At 47.3% G+C, this 18,037-nt stretch overlaps 1 protein-coding gene across 1 annotated transcript in view; it reads left to right on the top strand.

Annotated features, from left to right (window-relative positions):
- Window positions 1-14,637, top strand: part of rnf168 (ring finger protein 168) — a gene marked incomplete at its 5' end in the record, with an annotated part of 16,652 nt that extends 2,015 nt beyond the window's left edge. Inside the window, 8 exons of the mRNA XM_028574156.1 lie at window positions 1,295-1,354; window positions 1,924-2,115; window positions 2,347-2,396; window positions 3,013-3,064; window positions 7,921-8,076; window positions 10,461-10,552; window positions 13,506-13,551; window positions 13,738-14,637. Of these exons, the coding sequence (XP_028429957.1) occupies window positions 1,295-1,354; window positions 1,924-2,115; window positions 2,347-2,396; window positions 3,013-3,064; window positions 7,921-8,076; window positions 10,461-10,552; window positions 13,506-13,551; window positions 13,738-14,481 (1,392 nt within the window). The remainder of the gene's footprint in view (window positions 1-1,294; window positions 1,355-1,923; window positions 2,116-2,346; window positions 2,397-3,012; window positions 3,065-7,920; window positions 8,077-10,460; window positions 10,553-13,505; window positions 13,552-13,737) is intronic.
- Window positions 14,638-18,037: the final 3,400 nt, after the last annotated feature.

Here is an 18,037-nt window from a genome sequence, read left to right as displayed (position 1 = left end):
TCTGTCCCCCTCCAGCTCTCTCCAGCCTGTAGATGGTGTTACTAGAAGGAAGAACACACCAGACCATGTTACTCTAACACCTGCTCCTCTCCCTCACCTGGGCCAGACCACATCCAACTACTGATCCCAGCATGCATCAGTCAGGTCACATCCAACTACTGATCCCAGCATGCATCAGTCAGGTCACATCCGACTCCTGATCCCAGCATGCATCAGTCAGGTCACATCCAACTACTGATCCCAGCATGCATCAGTCAGGTCACATCCAACTACTGATCCCAGCATGCATCAGTCAGGTCACATCCAACTACTGATCCCAGCATGCATCAGTCAGGTCACATCCAACTACTGATCCCAGCATGCATCAGTCAGGTCACATCCAACTACTGATCCCAGCATGCATCAGTCAGGTCACATCCAACTACTGATCCCAGCATGCATCAGTCAGGTCACATCCGACTACTGATCCCAGCATGCATCCTGGTCAGAAGGACTATAGAGCCCAGTAGAAGGACTATGAGAACCTGGTCTGACCCGGCCCTGTCCCAGCTCCAGGACTTCTTCCAATAAGGACATGGTTGTGTGCAACATGTTACAGAACAGAGCCCTTTGTTATTATGATTTCATCATGCTTGTATGCTGCACAACTTATATTACAGCAGAGGTGTACAACTGAATGTGTACTCAGAGTTCATCGCTCCTACACTAGTTCGATTAGTATTAGTATAGTATTAGTATTTTGTCTTTGAATTGTTTTTACTTACTTACATTTTAGAGAAAATAAATAAGAACTGTTTTCATTCAACATTGTGCCCATTATTATCATCAGTGATTAAGTAACTCAGACTTTTAAAACACATTTTTGTGTGTTGCCAGGTGTGTTTCCTAGAGGGGGTTAACATGGTGTCTGTGTGTTGCCAGGTGTGTTTCCTAGAGGGGGTTAACATGGTGTCTGTGTGTTGCCAGGTGTGTTTCCTAGAGTCCGTGGTTAAGATCATGTCTGTGTGTTGCCAGGTGTGTTTCCTACAGTCCGTGGTTAAGATCATGTCTGTGTGTTGCCAGGTGTGTTTCCTAGAGGGGGTTAACATGGTGTCTGTGTGTTGCCAGGTGTGTTTCCTGGAGGGGGTTAACATGGTCTGTGTGTTGCCAGGTGTGTTTCCTGGAGTCCGTGGTTAAGATCATGTCTGTGTGTTGCCAGGTGTGTTTCCTGGAGTCCGGGGTTAAGATGGTGTCTGTGTGTTGCCAGGTGTGTTTCCTAGAGTCCGTGGTTAAGATCATGTCTGTGTGTTGCCAGGTGTGTTTCCTGGAGTCCGTGGACAAGGCCACCCTATGCTGTCCCCTGTGCAGGAAGAGGGTCTCTGTGTGTTTCCTGGAGTCCGCCGGACCAAGATCATGTCTGGTGTTGCCAGGTGTGTTTCCTCTGGGCCAACATCCAGTGTCTGTGTGTTGCCAGGTGTCAACATGGTGTCTCAACGTTTCAGGTCTGTGGTTAAGATCATGTCTGTGTGTTGCCACACAGAGGGGTTAACATGGTGTCTGTGTGTTGCCAGGTGTGTTTCCTACAGTCCGTGGTTAAGATCATGTCTGTGTGTTTAGGTGTGTTTCTAGAAAGTTAACATGGTGTCTGTGTGTTGCCAAATGTGTTTCCTCACGGTCCGGGTTAAGATCATGTCTGTGTGTTGCCAGGTGTGTTTCCTAGAGGGGGCGGCTGCTGGTGTCTGTGTGTTGCCAGGTGTGTTTCCACAGTCCGTGGTTAAGATCATGTCTGTGTGTTGCCAGGTGTGTTTCCTACAGTCCGTGGTTAAGATCATGTCTGTGTGTTGCCAGGTGTGTTTCCTGGAGTCCGTGGTTAAGATCATGTCTGTGTGTTGCCAGGTGTGTTTCCTAGAGTCTGTGGTTAAGATCATGTCTGTGTGTTGCCAGGTGTGTTTCCTGGAGTCCGTGGTTAAGATCATGTCTGTGTGTTGCCAGGTGTGTTTCCTGGAGTCCGTGGTTAAGATCATGTCTGTGTGTTGCCAGGTGTGTTTCCTGGAGTCCGTGGTTAAGATCATGTCTGTGTGTTGCCAGGTGTGTTTCCTGGAGTCCGTGGTTAAGATCATGTCTGTGTGTTGCCAGGTGTGTTTCCTGTGTCCGTGTTAAGATCATGTCTGTGTGTTGTGGTGTGTTTCCTGGAGTCCGTGGTTAAGATCATGTCTGTGTGTTGCCAGTGTGTTTCCTGGAGTCCGTGTTAAGTCATGTCTGTGTGTTGCCAGGTGTGTTTCCTGTGTCCGTGGTTAAGATCATGTCTGTGTGTTGTGGTGTGTTTCCTGTCTGTCCGTGTGGCCACCCTGTGTGTCCCCTGTGCAGGAAGTGGGTGTCCACGTGGTGTGTGTGCCGGACCAACACGTGGTGGACCAGTGTGTGTGTCCAGTGTTCCCTCTGTGTGTGTGGAGGCTCAACGGGCAGGACGTGTGTGTGTGGACCTGTACCACACACAGTGTGTGTGTGTCAGAGACACACACATTTTGACCATTTATTTATGTCCACATAAAGGAAAATGAACAGGGACACAAATATTACAGATGCAGCACAATGTGTGGACCAGAGGCCCCGCTGTGGTCTACACAATATCACTCAGTGTGTGTGTGTGTGTGTGTCTGTGTGTGTGTGTGTGTGTGTGTGTGTGTCTGTCTGTGTGTGTGTGTGTGTGTGTGTGTCTGTGTGTGTGTGTGTGTGTGTGTGTGTGTGTGTGTGTGTGTGTGTGTGTGTGTGTGTGTGTGTGTGTTGTGTCTGTGTGTGTGTGTGTCTGTGTGTTTGTGTGTGTGTGTGTGTGTGTGTGTGTGTGTGTGTGTGTGTGTGTGTGTGTGTCTGTGTGTGTGTGTGTGTGTGTGTGTGTGTCTCTGTCTGTGTGTGTGTGTGTGTGTGTGTGTGTGTGTGTGTCTGTGTGTGTGTGTGTGTGTGTGTGTGTGTGTGTGTGTGTGTGTGTGTGTGTGTGTGTGTGTGTGTGTGTGTAGTATCAGTGTGTTTCCCCAGAGTGAGTGAGCCTGGAGAGCTGAAGCAGGAATACGAGGAACAGGTGACTAAAGTAAGTTCAGCCTCTCTTTAATAACTGTCTTATAAATGTCTTATCATGATGTGTCTTATATACAGTTATTATTATTATTATTATTATTATTATTATTATTATTATTATTATTATTATATTATACACACACACCAGTAAAGTTGCCTTGCTTTCCAGCCTCAGCCTGTCAGTCAGTCCCCAGGGCACAGAGCCTCAGCCTGTCAGCCAGATACAACACACTGAACTAATCAATACAGGACCACAGCCTCAGCCTCAGCCTGTCAGTCAGTCCCCCAGGGCACAGAGCCTCAGCCTGTCAGTCAGTCCCCAGGGCACAGAGCCTCAGCCTGTCAGTCAGTCCCCAGGGCACAGAGCCTCAGCCTGTCAGTCAGTCCCCAGGGCACAGAGCCCCAGCCTGTCAGTCAGTCCCCCAGGGCACAGAGCCTCAGCCTGTCAGTCAGTCCCCAGGGCACAGAGCCTCAGCCTGTCAGTCAGTCCCCCAGGGCACAGAGACTCAGCCTGTCAGTCAGTCCCCAGGGCACAGAGCCTCAACCTGTCAGTCAGTCCCCAGGGCAAAGAGCCTCAGCCTGTCAGTCAGTCCCCCAGGGCACAGAGCCTCAACCTGTCAGTCAGTCCCCAGGGCACAGAGCCTCAGCCTGTCAGTCAGTCCCCAGGGCACAGAGCCTCAGCCTGTCAGTCAGTCCCCAGGGCACAGAGCCTCAGCCTGTCAGTCAGTCCCCAGGGCACAGAGCCCCAGCCTGTCAGTCAGTCCCCAGGGCACAGAGACTCAGCCTGTCAGTCAGTCCCCAGGGCACAGAGCCTCAGCCTGTCAGTCAGGACCCCAGGGCACAGAGACTCAGCCTGTCAGTCAGTCCCCCAGGGCACAGAGCCTCAGCCTGTCAGTCAGTCCCCAGGGCACAGAGCCCCAGCCTGTCAGTCAGTCCCCAGGGCACAGAGCCCCAGCCTGTCAGTCAGTCCCCCAGGGCACAGAGACTCAGCCTGTCAGTCAGTCCCCAGGGCACAGAGACTCAGCCTGTCAGTCAGTCCCCAGGGCACAGAGCCCCAGCCTGTCAGTCAGTCCCCAGGGCACAGAGCCTCAGCCTGTCAGTCAGTCCCCCAGGGCACAGAGCCTCAGCCTGTCAGTCAGTCCCCAGGGCACAGAGCCTCAGCCTGTCAGTCAGTCCCCAGGGCACAGAGCCTCAGCCTGTCAGTCAGTCCCCAGGGCACAGAGCCTCAGCCTGTCAGTCAGTCCCCAGGGCACAGAGCCCCAGCCTGTCAGTCAGTCCCCAGGGCACAGAGCCCCAGCCTGTCAGTCAGTCCCCAGGGCACAGAGCCCCAGCCTGTCAGTCAGTCCCCCAGGGCACAGAGACTCAGCCTGTCAGTCAGTCCCCAGGGCACAGATGCCCAACACTGCTGAGCCTGCTTGTCTCAGAGGAAGTATCAACAGCCCCGTGATGTTTTTAATATCATATCGCAGCAAACGCTGTCTGTGTGAAGTTTTTAAAAACTGTAACCGTACCTGAAACCACTTTATCGGCATCACTCGCTGTGACTTCAACAAAACAGACGACGTAGTTTGCGTCGATCGCACCTCTGTGTGAGTGTTTGTGTCGGAGCTCTCTGTCAATTTTCAGAGGACAGATAAGCTTGCGTTTACGCGCTCAGGTACCTACGTTTCGACATTTAACGTGTAAAAAAATGGGGGCAAATTTGCTGGTCGCACATGTGCGACTGGATGCAAAATTCAGTCGCACACTCTCAAATTTTGGTTGCAGTCTGGAGCCCTGAATCACATTATCAGCTAAACACATGTCTACATATGCAGGACACTTAAAGTTAGAAGAGTTAAGAAAACATCTCAACTTCAAGAGAAATTAATTATGGGACAAATTGCAAAGGTTAATCTAATGCTACTTGGAGATTTGATCTTACTTGACATGAAAACTGCACATCAATGGCCTTTTCTCTTTTAAACTACAAGAGGACAGTGTGAGTAAGTGTTCTTGCGGAGTGTGTAGGGCTGGTCCAAATACCATTTTTTGAGCTTCGAAGCTTCGGTAGTAATGAGCATCGAATATCGGAAGCTTCGGAGAGAGGGGGCTGAACATATTATTATCTCTAATAAAGGCAGGAATCTCTGTCTGTCTGTTTGCATTTTGATTATTTTGAGAACCTTTCATCCAAACTACTTCACAAGGGAGTGCAGCAGTGTCGTATTTGGTTCAATATGGACAGACAGGCCAGACGCGTTCAGAATTAATAAACTTTTAACCTCTCGAGGATCACCCTCCCGTCAACGGGACACTTTGTGACTGGGGCGTCGCTGTAACCTCGATAAAACTTCCTCTCATGAGCGTTTTTATAACTTTAAAGCATTAAATCTTTAAAATATACAACCATGTACACAACTGTTACAAAGTAACAGAAAATAAAACCACTCTGAGCAGCCGAGAGTGCATGCATACGTTTTGACCAAAACTTGATTTTCATAAATCCCCAAGAGTCCGAGGAAATGTAATATCCGAGCTTTATATTCCACAACCATCTCTTCGCCTCACAATGTTGAAGTTTCTGGCCGAATCACAACGGAAAAACGCGAAACAAATGATTTCCATTTCCGCACTTGTTATCGCCGCTAGCTCTCTGCCCAGCTCGCTAAATGCTCGAAGTGGGCATCATGGTGTACCGACAGTATCTTCTTCTTCTTCTTCTTCTTCTTCTTCTTCTTCTTCTTCTTCTTCTTCTTTTTGTAGTTTATTGGCGGTTGGCAAACCAACTTAAATGTGCATTACCGCCACCAACTGGACTGGAGTGTGAACAAGAGATAAATGCAGAAAATAAATAAACCAAAATAATTTTTTTTTTTTTTTTTTAAAAAACGAATATACGAATGTCAAATTTTCCATTCGAATACCAACCCATCAAACGAATATTCGAATATTCGGGTCCAGCCCTACAAGTGTGGTTAACTTTTCCTTGATTTTCCATTCTTTTACGACATCCAGAAAGTGATCAGCACATGCATCAGCATAGTGTCTTAGTGTTTTACTTACAGTTAGTGCCAACGATTGCAGATTCCTTTCGTTATCAGTGAAGTAGTTGTCATTGTTAAGAGAAGTCCAGCGCTCACCTGTCAGAGCGAAGTGCTTTACTGTCTCAACATGTTGGTCTTCTGTGTCCTCTCGCTGTCATACAGAGTGTGTTCTTGACTCAATGGTTCCTCTCCAGGGGAGATTTTAAGAGGTGTCTCCCGACTTCTCTCAGTCCATCCAGTCTTCTGCTATGCTATGGTCATAGGTCAGGTCATAGGTCAGTCATAGGTCAGGTCATAGGTCAGTCATAGGTCAGGTCATAGGTCAGGTCATAGGTCAGGTCATAGGTCAGGTCAGGTCATAGGTCAGGTCATAGGTCAGGTCAGGTCAGGTCAGGTCATCAGGTCATAGGTCAGGTCAGGTCATAGGTCAGGTCATAGGTCAGGTCACAGGTCAGTCACAGGTCAGTCACAGGTCAGTCACAGGTCAGGTCATAGGTCAGGTCATAGGTCAGGTCATAGGTCAGTCATAGTCATAGGTCAGGTCAGGTCAGGTCAGGTCATGGGTCAGGTCATAGGTCAGGTCAGGTCAGGTCAGGTCAGGTCAGGTCATAGGTCAGGTCATAGGTCAGGTCATAGGTCAGGTCATAGGTCAGGTCATCATAGGTCAGGTCATAGGTCAGGTCATAGGTCAGGTCATAGGTCAGGTCATAGGTCAGGTCATAGGTCAGGTCATAGGTCAGTCATGTCATAGGTCAGTCATAGGTCAGGTCATAGGTCAGCCGCCACATGAAGTAAACAAACACAGCTACATTAATTTAATGTTAACTTTTATTAACGAGTTAAATATTTAAATATTAACGTGTTAATTTTGACAGCCCGAGTTTTTTACAGCTTTTGTCTTTCCAACACTGGTGCTGCGGAGCAGGAAGCCGCTGTAGCAAAGCACCGTCAGGAGAGAGAGACTCGCTCTGAAACATTTTTAAACCTTTTTAAACGGTAGCCTACTGCAGGTGAAAGATGTTAACCCTTTGAAATAAAAGATTATGATTATAATTCTGATAATGATGGTCCTGCAGCCTCAGAATGGGATTAGTAGGACTAGGACTTCTTCGTCTGCAGTGTGGCACCTAAATGAAATAGATTATAGGTTCAATACCATTTCACCAGTAATATTAGGCTATATTTATGATTAAATATGATATACACTATATCGGAATATACACACTGACCTGTTTGTTTGTGGTTGTTACCATGGTGAATCGTAGTATCATGGCTCCATTCATGCTGCCTTTTTATTGTGGTGGTGAACCTACTCTGAGTTGATTGAACCAACTCATATCAGCTGTTCAGAGAAAACCCATCTCAGGGTAAATCAACTCCGACATCAGAGTTAGTTCAACCTTCTACCTGGAACAGACCCCTGGGTGTTGAACTGTGTTGTTGTTGTTGTTGTTGACAGCTGACGGAGGAGAAGGGAGTTCTAGAAGAGGAGGAGGCCAGAGTGTTTAACTGTGTTGTTGTTGTTGTTAACTGTTGTTGTTGTTGTGGACAGCTGACGGAGGAGAAGAGAGCTCTAGACGAGGAGGAGGCCAGAGTGTTTAACTGTGTTGTTGTTGTTGTTGTGGACACTCTAGACGAGGAGGAGGCCAGAGTGTTTAACTGTGTTGTTGTTGTTGTTGTTGACAGCTGACAGAGGAGAAGAGAGCTCTAGACGAGGAGGAGGCCAGGGTGTTTAACTGTGTTGTTGTTGTTGTTGTTGTTGACAGCTGACAGAGGAGAAGAGAGCTCTAGACGAGGAGGAGGCCAGAGTGTTTAACTGTGTTGTTGTTGTTGTTGTTGACAGCTGACGGAGGAGAAGAGAGCTCTAGACGAGGAGGAGGCCAGGGCCAGCCAGGTGTTGATCCAGAAGCTTCTGGCTGAGGAGCAGAAGATGGTCCAGGAGGAGATGAAGAGGAGAGAGGAGGACGAGAGGCTGGCTCGCCTGCTCAGCTCTCAGCTGGTTAGTCTTGTATATATTATTATTATTATTATTATTATTATTATATAAAGATCTCAGCTCTCAGCTGGTTAGTCTCGTATATATTATTATTATTATTAGAATTTTATTATTATTATTATTATTATTATTATAAAGATCTCAGCTCTCAGCTGGTTAGTCTCTTATATATTATTATTATTATTATTATTATTATTATTATAAAAGATCTCAGCTCTCAGCTGGTTAGTCTCTTATATATTATTATTATTATTATTATTATTATTTTTTTTATTATGTACAGTGGGGGAAATAAGTATTTGACCCCTTGCTGATTTTGCAGGTTTGCCCACTTACAAAGAATGCAAAAATCTACAATTTTAATCATATGTACATTCTAACAGTGAAAGACAGAATCCCAAAGAAAATTCCAGAAAATCACATCATATGAATTTATTAAAATTGATAACCATCTGATGAGGAAAAACAAGTATTTGACCCCCTGGACAAACAGCATGTTAATATTTTGTAGAAAAGCCATTATTGGCCAGCACAGATGTCAAACGGTTTTTATAGTTGGTGACAAGGTTTGTGCACATTTTCGGCAGGGATGTTGGCCCACCCTCCCTGCAGACAGCCTCCAAATCATTCAGGTTCCGAGGTTGTCGCCTGGCAACTCAAATTTTAAGCTCCCTCCAAAGATTTTCAATGGGATTCAGGTCTGGAGACTGGCTAGGCCACTCCAGAACCTTGATGTGCTTCTTCTTCAGCCACTCTTTTGTTGCTTTGGCGGTGTGCTTAAGGTCGTTGTTGTGCTGAAACACCCATCCTCGACCCATCTTCAGCTCTCTCACTGAGGGAAGGAGATGTCGGTCCAGAATTCCACGATACATGGCCCCGTCCATCCTCCCCTCAATACGATGGAGTTGTCCCGTCCCCTTGGCTGAAAAGCACCCCCAAAGCATGATGTTGCCACCACCATGCTTGACGGTGGGGATGGTGTTCTTTGGGTTGTACTCGGTGTTCTTTGCCCTCCAAACACGACGAGTTGAGTTGAGGCCAAAAGTTCTATTTTGGTCTCATCTGACCACATCACCTTCTTCCAGGCCTCTTCTGAGTCGTCCAGGTGGTGAATGGCGAACTTCATGCGGGCCTGTACATGTTTCTTCTTGAGCAGGGGGACCTTGCGTGCGCTGCAGGATTTCAATCCATGACGGCGTAGTGTGTTACCAACCGCTTTTTTTATAACTGTGGTCCCAGCTGCCTTCAGTTGATTCATCAGTTCCCCTTGTGGTTTTGGGATGATTCCTCACCGTTCGCATGATCAGGGACACCCAACGAGGCAAGATCTTGTGTGGAGGCCCAGACCGAGGGAGGTTGGCGGTGGTGTGGTGCTTCTTCCATTTCCTGATAACTGCACCGACAGTTGATCTTTTCTCTCCAAGTTGCTTTCCGATTCTCTTGTAGCCCATCCCAGCCTTGTGCAGATCAACAATCTTGTCCCTGATGTCCGTAGAAAGCTCTTTGGTCTTGCCCATGGTGGTGATGTTGGATGCTGGTTGTTTGGGTGTTGACAGGTGTCTTTTATACAGGTAACGAGGTGAGGCAGGTGTATTTGATGTAGATAATTGGTTCGGATTGGGGCTGTGTCTTAAAGAAAGACTAACTGGCTTGTAGGAGCCAGAATACTTGCTGTTTGTCCAGGGGGTCAAATACTTGTTTTTCCTCATCAGATGGTTATCAATTTTAATAAATTCATATGATGTGATTTTCTGGAATTTTCTTTGGGATACTGTCTTTCACTGTTAGAATGTACATATGATTAAAATTGTAGATTTTTGCATTCTTTGTAAGTGGGCAAACCTGCAAAATCAGCAAGGGGTCAAATACTTATTTCCCCCACTGTATATATTTTATATATATCACAGCTCAGAGCAGCAGTGGCGTTGTTTAAGAGGATGTGAGATTGTAGAGAAGAGCCATTGTGTTGTTGTCTGGTCTCAGAAGTCAGGAGAACTCAGGTCTCTCAGGAGAACTCTGGTTCGGTCTCTCAGGAGAACTCAGGTCTCTCAGGAGAACTCAGGTCCGGTCTCTCAGGAGAACTCTGGTCTCTCAGGAGAACTCAGGTCTCTCAGGAGAACTCAGGTCTCTCAGGAGAACTCAGGTCCGGTCTCTCAGGAGAACTCTGGTCTCTCAGGAGAACTCAGGTCTCTCAGGAGAACTCAGGTCTCTCAGGAGAACTCTGGTCTCTCAGGAGAACTCTGGTCTCTCAGGAGAACTCTGGTCTCTCAGGAGAACTCAGGTCTCTCAGGAGAACTCAGGTCTCTCAGGAGAACTTAGGTCTCTCAGGAGAACGCCGGTCCTGTTAAGTGTGTGAAAGCTGTTTGTGTTGTTGTTGTCTGGTGCAGAACTCCGGTCCGGTCTCTCAGGAGAACTTCGGTCCTGTTAACGCCACTCCAGCCAAGAAGAGGAAGAAGGAGGTCAGCGGACAGATGGACCGGTAGGACCACGTCTTCATGTTTTATCTTTCTGGATGTTACATCATGGCTTCTAGTCACTGGAGCTGCTCGCCAGGCAGATTATATTTAAAAAAAATGTTGGCCTTTATTTTGGTAGGACAGCTGTCGTGGAAGTTTCCTTTGCAGCAGGGGGAAGAGTTTTCAGAGTTTAGTAAATTGAAACAAATAAGACAGACTAAGACTAAAACCAAGTTGGGTTTTTGTATTTTATTAAAAACATATATATATTTGCAAATAGGATCAACATGATTTCACAAAAGGCCTCAGCCCAGTGTGGAGTCAGTTTCTCCAATGAACAGAACACCAGGCTTATATACATCTTCAGAGTGACAACACACACACACTTGGATTATTATGACGCTACAATTTTGACAGGCAATCTGAAACACATGAAGACAATCAGAGAAATACAAGAGACATCTTGGAGTCATCTCACCTCCTCCTCCCTGTATGACTTTCACCCCCCAGTTACATCTTAACTGGCATGGGACAACATGAGATAGTTTTAGGGTGACCTTGTACCTTTATCGGTTCAGGCAAACAGTGCTCACATAATGTTCCAGACTGGATGTCTCACAAAGTTAGAATCAAAATCTACATGTGGGAAATGAGATAAACTCTTTCAGCATTTGTGAGAGAATTAAAGTAGAAATAAAACATAAAAATATGAGGAATTATGCTTAAATGTAATTTTTCCCAGCTCTCACAAAGTTCAGGGCAAACAATGTTGTCAGTGCTGTCGTTAAGGTGTAGAGCTCCTGGTGATACTTGGAGCATAGTCTCATGTTGTGTCGAGTCTTCTTAGTGTTTATAAAATATCTATTTTGAGGCTAGCATGAGAGTGCCTCTAGCTCTCCCATTCAAAAGGCCATTTGACCCAAAAACGAGAATACGGTGAATCTTAGAAGTGGCGCTTCGGTCCTAAATATGCTTTTAAACTAAAGTTTGACTCACGTACATTCACAAAAAGACCCTAGGATGCATTTTGGCGAGAGTTACTCTTCAAAGAGTGTGCTAAGAAATCTTTGTGTTACCGATACTGGACTTGTTTCCTGTAGAGCGTGAAGCTGCAGCACGGGGACTGACATGTTTTAATGATGTGATGTTGGAGGAGTTCAGATAGAGCCGGTACCACCGTCCAGGTGCCAAAACACATCTGATTAGTCATGGTTCGTGTGTTAGAGGCCTGTGTGGGAGACCAAACCGCTGAGTGATGTCATCAAGAGGTGTCTGTACGACACGCCAATACGTACGCCATGTTGGCGTGTTATCAAGACGCATACTCACTTCATAGCGGGTTTATCAACACAATTCGGCCGCCAGTGACCTACATTATGAGTGAATCTTTTAGCCGTAGAGAGTAATTCAATTCAATTTTATTTATAGTATGAAGGGATGTAGCTCCGCATAAGGAGGTTGATGGGGGTTGTGGTGGCTGATGGGTAAAACAGGACTGTCACCAGGAGAGCCGGCATCCCTCGTGTGGCGATTTTCAGCCGTTTTGGTTTTTTTAAGCCTTCCCCCGATGTTACTTTTACCCTAACCCTGAACCCTTTCTCCTAACCCTGAACCCTTTCTCCTAACCCTGAACCCTTTCTCCTAACCCTGAACCCTTTCTCCTAACCCTGAACCCTTTCCCTGAACCCTTTCTCCTAATCCTAACCCCTTTCTCCTAACCCTGAACCCTTTCCCTGAACCCTTTCTCCTAACCCTGAATCCTTTCCCTGAACCCTTTCTCCTAACCCTAACCCTGAACCCTTTCTCCTAACCCTTTCCCTGAACCCTAACCCTGAACCCTTTCCCTGAACCCTTTCCCTGAACCCTTTCCCTGAACCCTTTCTCCTAACCCTGAACCCTTTCTCCTAACCCTGAACCCTTTCTCCTAACCCTGAACCCTTTCTCCTAACCCTAACCCCTTTCTCCTAACCCTGAACCCTTTCTCCTAACCCTAACCCCTTTCTCCTAACCCTGAACCCTTTCTCCTAACCCTAACCCTGAACCCTTTCTCCTAACCCTAACCCCTTTCTCCTAACCCTGAACCCTTTCTCCTAACCCTAACCCCTTTCTCCTAACCCTGAACCCTTTCTCCTAACCCTAACCCCTTTCTCCTAACCCTAACCCTTTTCCTGTCTTCTTTTCCTAAACCCAACCTTTTTCTTTTCTTTTTTAACACGCGTGACGTTTTTATCACGATAGTACCCACCGTGGAGAGCTGAGAATGTGTCCAGATAACTCGCCACGTGGCTTTAGGAAAGTGGCGTGTATGTTTACGTGAAGTCATGATGTCATGTTGGCAGAACGGAGGACAAAACAAAGACCCAATAAAAGAACAAGTCCTGAAACCAGCTCGCCCTGAACCACCGAAGAGTAAACTGGCTGCCACTCAAATCATTTATTTTATTTTGTGTAAAGCAGAAGATGTTTAATAAAGTATATTCATACATTTTATCACGATTATGATTTCTGCTCCCAATGATCCCAAAAACAGAATCATCGAGACGTTTGGCAGTAAACCTGAAGTTATTGTCTCTCGTGTTCTGAATGAAGAAATACAGTTTAAATAGGACAAGTATTCCTAAAATACGCTTGATTTAATTAACTTTTTCCACAGTTTTTTAAGTTCAATAACAGCAACATCTTTCCAGAAGTCAACGAGTAATCGGTTAATAATGGTGATTATCTGTTTTTCCCTAATCGAGCAGTCCCTAACTCTTGATTCATATTTTGCCCTGAGTGGTGCCGGTCTCCTGGAGGTCAGACGTTATGTTAGCCTACAACTAGTTATGGGTTACTTCCTGCTGTAGCTGTATCCCCTCCAACAACTGGTTGTTCCTGGGGGGGGGGACACGTTGTTTTAGGGAAGTGATGATGATGGTGATGTTGATGTTGATGATGATGATGATGGTGACGAAGAGGTGTTTGTGTGTGTTCCAGGTTCTTGTGTCCTCTTCCATCTAACAGCATGTTTACAGCCAACAAGGTCAGTAGTTCCAGCTGTTTCAGTCTCTATGCTAAGCTAGGCTAACCAGCTGTAGTTCCAGCTGTTTCAGTCTCTATGCTAAGCTAGGCTAACCAGCAGTAGTTCCAGCTGTTTCAGTCTCTATGCTAAGCTAGGCTAACCAGCTGTAGGTTTATCCCTAACTGTTGACCTCTTCCTGCCCCCCAGGTGGATCGGCCCCTCCCCAAACTGGATTACTACGGCGCTGTGACAGAGCCCCCCCCTCACAGACCAGCCCCTCCTCCTCTCTCTGTGGAGGAGGACCTTCAGCTTCCTGCAGGACGGCCGGGGTCCGAGAGGAAGAGCTTGGACCCCTCCTCCTCCTCGGCCCTGCAGGAGGGGTCAGAGGGGGGGCTGTCAGCCTGGGGGGGGGCAGACTGGGAGGTGCAGCTCCAGAGCAGACGGCTGCAGGAGGAGCAGGACCGGCAGCTGGCCCTGCAGCTCCAGAAACAGCTGGACCAGGAGGAGAAACGGAGGGCTACGAGCCGACGCAAAGGCTCCTCAGACCAGTACCTGCTCCGCCCAAACCTCCGCAGACAGTCCTCCTCCTCCTCAGACCCCCCCACCACAGCCTCAGACCCCCCCACCTCAGCCTCAGACCCCCCCACCTCAGCCTCAGACCCCCCCACAGCCTCAGCCTCAGACCAGTACCTGCTCCGCCCTAACCTCTGCAGACAGTCCTCCTCCAGGGCCTCAGCCACCACCGGTACAGCCTCTGGTAACTCCTCCACCGCTCCGTCTGCAAAGACAACGTCTGCAAAGACAACGTCTGCAAAGACTCCAACGTCTGCAAAGACTCCAACGTCTGCAAAGACAACGTCTGCAAAGACTCCAACCTGTGTGAAGACTCCACCGTCCAGCAGCAGAGTCCGTAAACAGACGACTCTGACGGAGATGTTCTCCAGCAGCTGAACGCTGACACACCTCGTAAAGCTGCTTTCATTTCCTTTTAGTTCCCCTGGAGACGCTACATGGCCAGCTGATGGAGCAGCCCGGGCCTGGGCCTGGTCCTGGGCCTGGTCCTGGGCCTGGTCCTGGGCCTGGGCCTGGGCCTGGTCCTGGGCCTGGTCCTGGTCCTGGTCCTGGTCCTGCCTGGTCCTGGGCCTGGGCCTGGTCCTGGTCCTGGTCCTGGTCCTGGTCCTGGGCCTGGGCCTGGTCCTGGGCCTGGTCCTGGTCCTGGTCCTGGGCCTGGTCCAGAGCCCCTCGGGGGTTAGGCCGGCCCACATGTCTGTGTGGACCAGGACTCAGAGAGTGCTCCTGCTGATCTTTGAGGACATGTTGGGTCTCAACAGGAATCTGGTTTAGTTTCAGGGTCCCCCCGTCTGTAAACTTGTTTTAAATAAAGTTTTGGGGCCGTCAGACTTTACGGAGAATCTTTATTTTCGGGACTTCTTCAGGGGACCCAAAATAATCACTTTGTTAATCAAAAGCATTTCTGAATTCATTTTCAAAATATCTGATTTTTTTTAATGAAAATAAACCCTTTATTTCTAAATATTTTGACTTTTATTCTGAAAATATTCAGACGTGTTTGTTGTAAAGATCAGTTTTTGGGTCTTTATTAGACAGGAGGGTATACAGCAAAGGGCCGGAATCAAACCTGGGCCACTGTGGTGAGGACTGAGACTTAGCACATGGGGGCACGCTCCACCACGTACACTACCTCTAGACTTTATCGTGTGTGTGTGTGTGTGTGTGTGCCTGTGTGTGTGTGTGTGTGTGTGTGTGTGTGTGTGTGTGTGTGTGTGTGTGTGTGTGTGTGTGTGTGTGTGTGTGTGTGTGTGTGTGTGTGTGTGTGTGTGTGTGCCTGTGTGTGTGTGTGTGTGTGTGTGTGTGTGAGCCTGTGTGTGTGTGTGTGAGCCTGTGTGTGTGTGTGTGTGTGTGTGTGTGTGTGTGTCTGTGTGTGTGTGTGAGAGCCTGTGTGTGTGTGTGAGCCTGTATGTGTGTGTGTGTGAGCTTGTGTGTGTGTGTGTGTGTGTACTTGAGTCTGTCTGCAGGTCAACACTAAGGAAGTGTCCTATATACTCTGGTCTCTGTGGTTCTCCTGTGGTCATGTGACCCTGCAGCGTCATGTGGTCATGTGACCCTGCCTGATGATGCTGACCCTCGTGGATGTGAGGAGTCGTCGTGGTTACGTGCTGTCTGTGGCTGCTTGCAGTTTTGTTTTGAAGTTTCCACTTTGGACTGGTTTCACACGGTGATGACGAGACGTTTACAGTCTGTAGGTGTCTGTGTGACTCAGGACAGGAAGGCTTAGTGCTGACATTATGGGATGGATCCCTACAGAAATAGAGCTTTTATTTAAAGAGTAAGATCCTTTTAGTTTAACATGAAACAGCCCCGACATCACCATCACCAAACTCCATCAGACTCCATGTAAATAATCAGGACTTTTATCATCGTAAAACACACTTCATTCAAAGTGGACAGAAACTAAATAAAACTACCAAAAGCCATCTTGGTTCATCTTTCCACTGTTCCAACAATCACCACTCTGGTTTGGTTGAATTAAACCCTTAATTCACCCATTTACATGTGGAGATATGCTGGCTCTATACACGCTAAAAGTCCTGATTATTTACATGGAGTCTGGCGGAGATATGCTGGCAGTATACACGCTAAAAGTCCTGATTATTTACATGGAGTCTGGTGGAGATATGCTGGCTCTATACACACTAAAAGTCCTGATTATTTACATGGAGTCTGGTGGAGATATGCTGGCTCTATACACGCTAAAAGTCCTGATTATTTACATGGAGTCTGGTGGAGATATGCTGGCTCTATACATGCTAAAAGTCCTGATTATTTACATGGAGTCTGGTGGAGATATGCTGGCTCTATACACACTAAAAGTCCTGATTATTTACATGGAGTCTGGTGGAGATATGCTGGCTCTATACACGCTAAAAGTCCTGATTATTTACATGGAGTCTGGCGGAGATATGCTGGCTCTATACACGCTAAAAGTCCTGATTATTTACATGGAGTCTGGTGGAGATATGCTGGCTCTATACATGCTAAAAGTCCTGATTATTTATGGAGTGGAGTCTGGTTGAGATATTTACATGGCTCTATACACTATACTAAAAGTCCTGATTATTTACATGGAGTCTGGTGGAGATATGCTGGCTCTATACATGCTAAAAGTCCTGATTATTTACATGGAGTCTGGTGGAGATATGCTGGCTCTATACACACTAAAAGTCCTGATTATTTACATGGAGTCTGGTGGGTGAGAAATGCAGCAAAAAGTCCTGATTATTTACATGGAGTCTGGTTGAGATATGCTGGCTTCAAAAAGTCCTTTGTTTACATGTTTGGAGATATGGGCTATACATGCTGAAACCACAGCTGTGGAGATAAAGGAGATATGCTGATCACCTGATTATTTACATGGAGTCTGGTGGGGTGAGAAACAGCAAAGTTACCCTTCAAGTGTTTGTTGAATGTTTTAATATGGGCCATGTTGAAACCACAGCTGTAGATAAAGAGTGATCACGTTTCCCATGAGCCTTTGCAGAGTGACTCACAGTGGCCACAGCGGAGCTAAAATAAGACGAGTTACTGAAAATAGAGAAAAAGATGAAGTGGACTCAGAGTCACAGCCAGACCTTCTTTAACTTCTCTGATCCCCCACCCACTCTGGACCGGTCTGTGCTGGTGCACATTCAGAGATTTTGTCATCTTTTTGACATTAGAGTTAGCCTGACCAGCCAGACCCACATCCAGATGTTGGGTCTGGGTCTGACCCACATCCAGATGTTGGGTCTGGGTCTGAACCACATCCAGATGTTGGGTCTGGGTCTGACCCACATCCAGATGTTGGGTCTGACCCACATCCAGGGTCTGACCCACATCCAGATGTTGGGTCTGGGTCTGACCCACATCCAGATGATGGGTCTGGGTCTGAACCACATCCAGATGATGGGTCTGGGTCTGAACCACATCCAGATGTTGGGTCTGGGTCTGACCCACATCCAGATGATGGGTCTGGGTCTGAACCACATCCAGATGTTGGGTCTGGGTCTGACCCACATCCAGATGATGGTCTGGGTCTGACCCACATCCAGATGTTGGGTCTGGGAGCTCCCCATTGGCTGGGCTCAATCCGTGGGGCGGGATAAACAGTTATCTTTCAGATTCCCTCTGCACCAATAGGATAGCGCTCCAACCAATCAGAGCAGAGTTAGTTGATAGATTCAACTTTAAACTCCGAACACATCTTTTTTTAAGAATGACTTCAGAGTCGTTCTTTGTTCTTTTCTCAAAGAAAAGCTGAACTCCGAGTCTTCCAGAAGACCTCTGTTCACCAGCTGCAGCCATAAGCCCCGCCCACCCACTCTATACACCATGTGATTGGCCCAGCCAGAGTTTGGTTTTTCCAGCTCGCAAGCCAACGGAGAGTTGCTAGACGAGCCTGGCTGCAAATTACATTTGCTGCCTCTACGGTGGTCTAGATTTCTAGGCT

The sequence above is a fragment of the Perca flavescens genome, chromosome 3 (assembly GCF_004354835.1).
Source record: "Perca flavescens isolate YP-PL-M2 chromosome 3, PFLA_1.0, whole genome shotgun sequence".
Lineage (NCBI taxonomy): Eukaryota > Metazoa > Chordata > Actinopteri > Perciformes > Percidae > Perca > Perca flavescens.
This window is presented reverse-complemented; position numbering and strand designations above follow the sequence as displayed.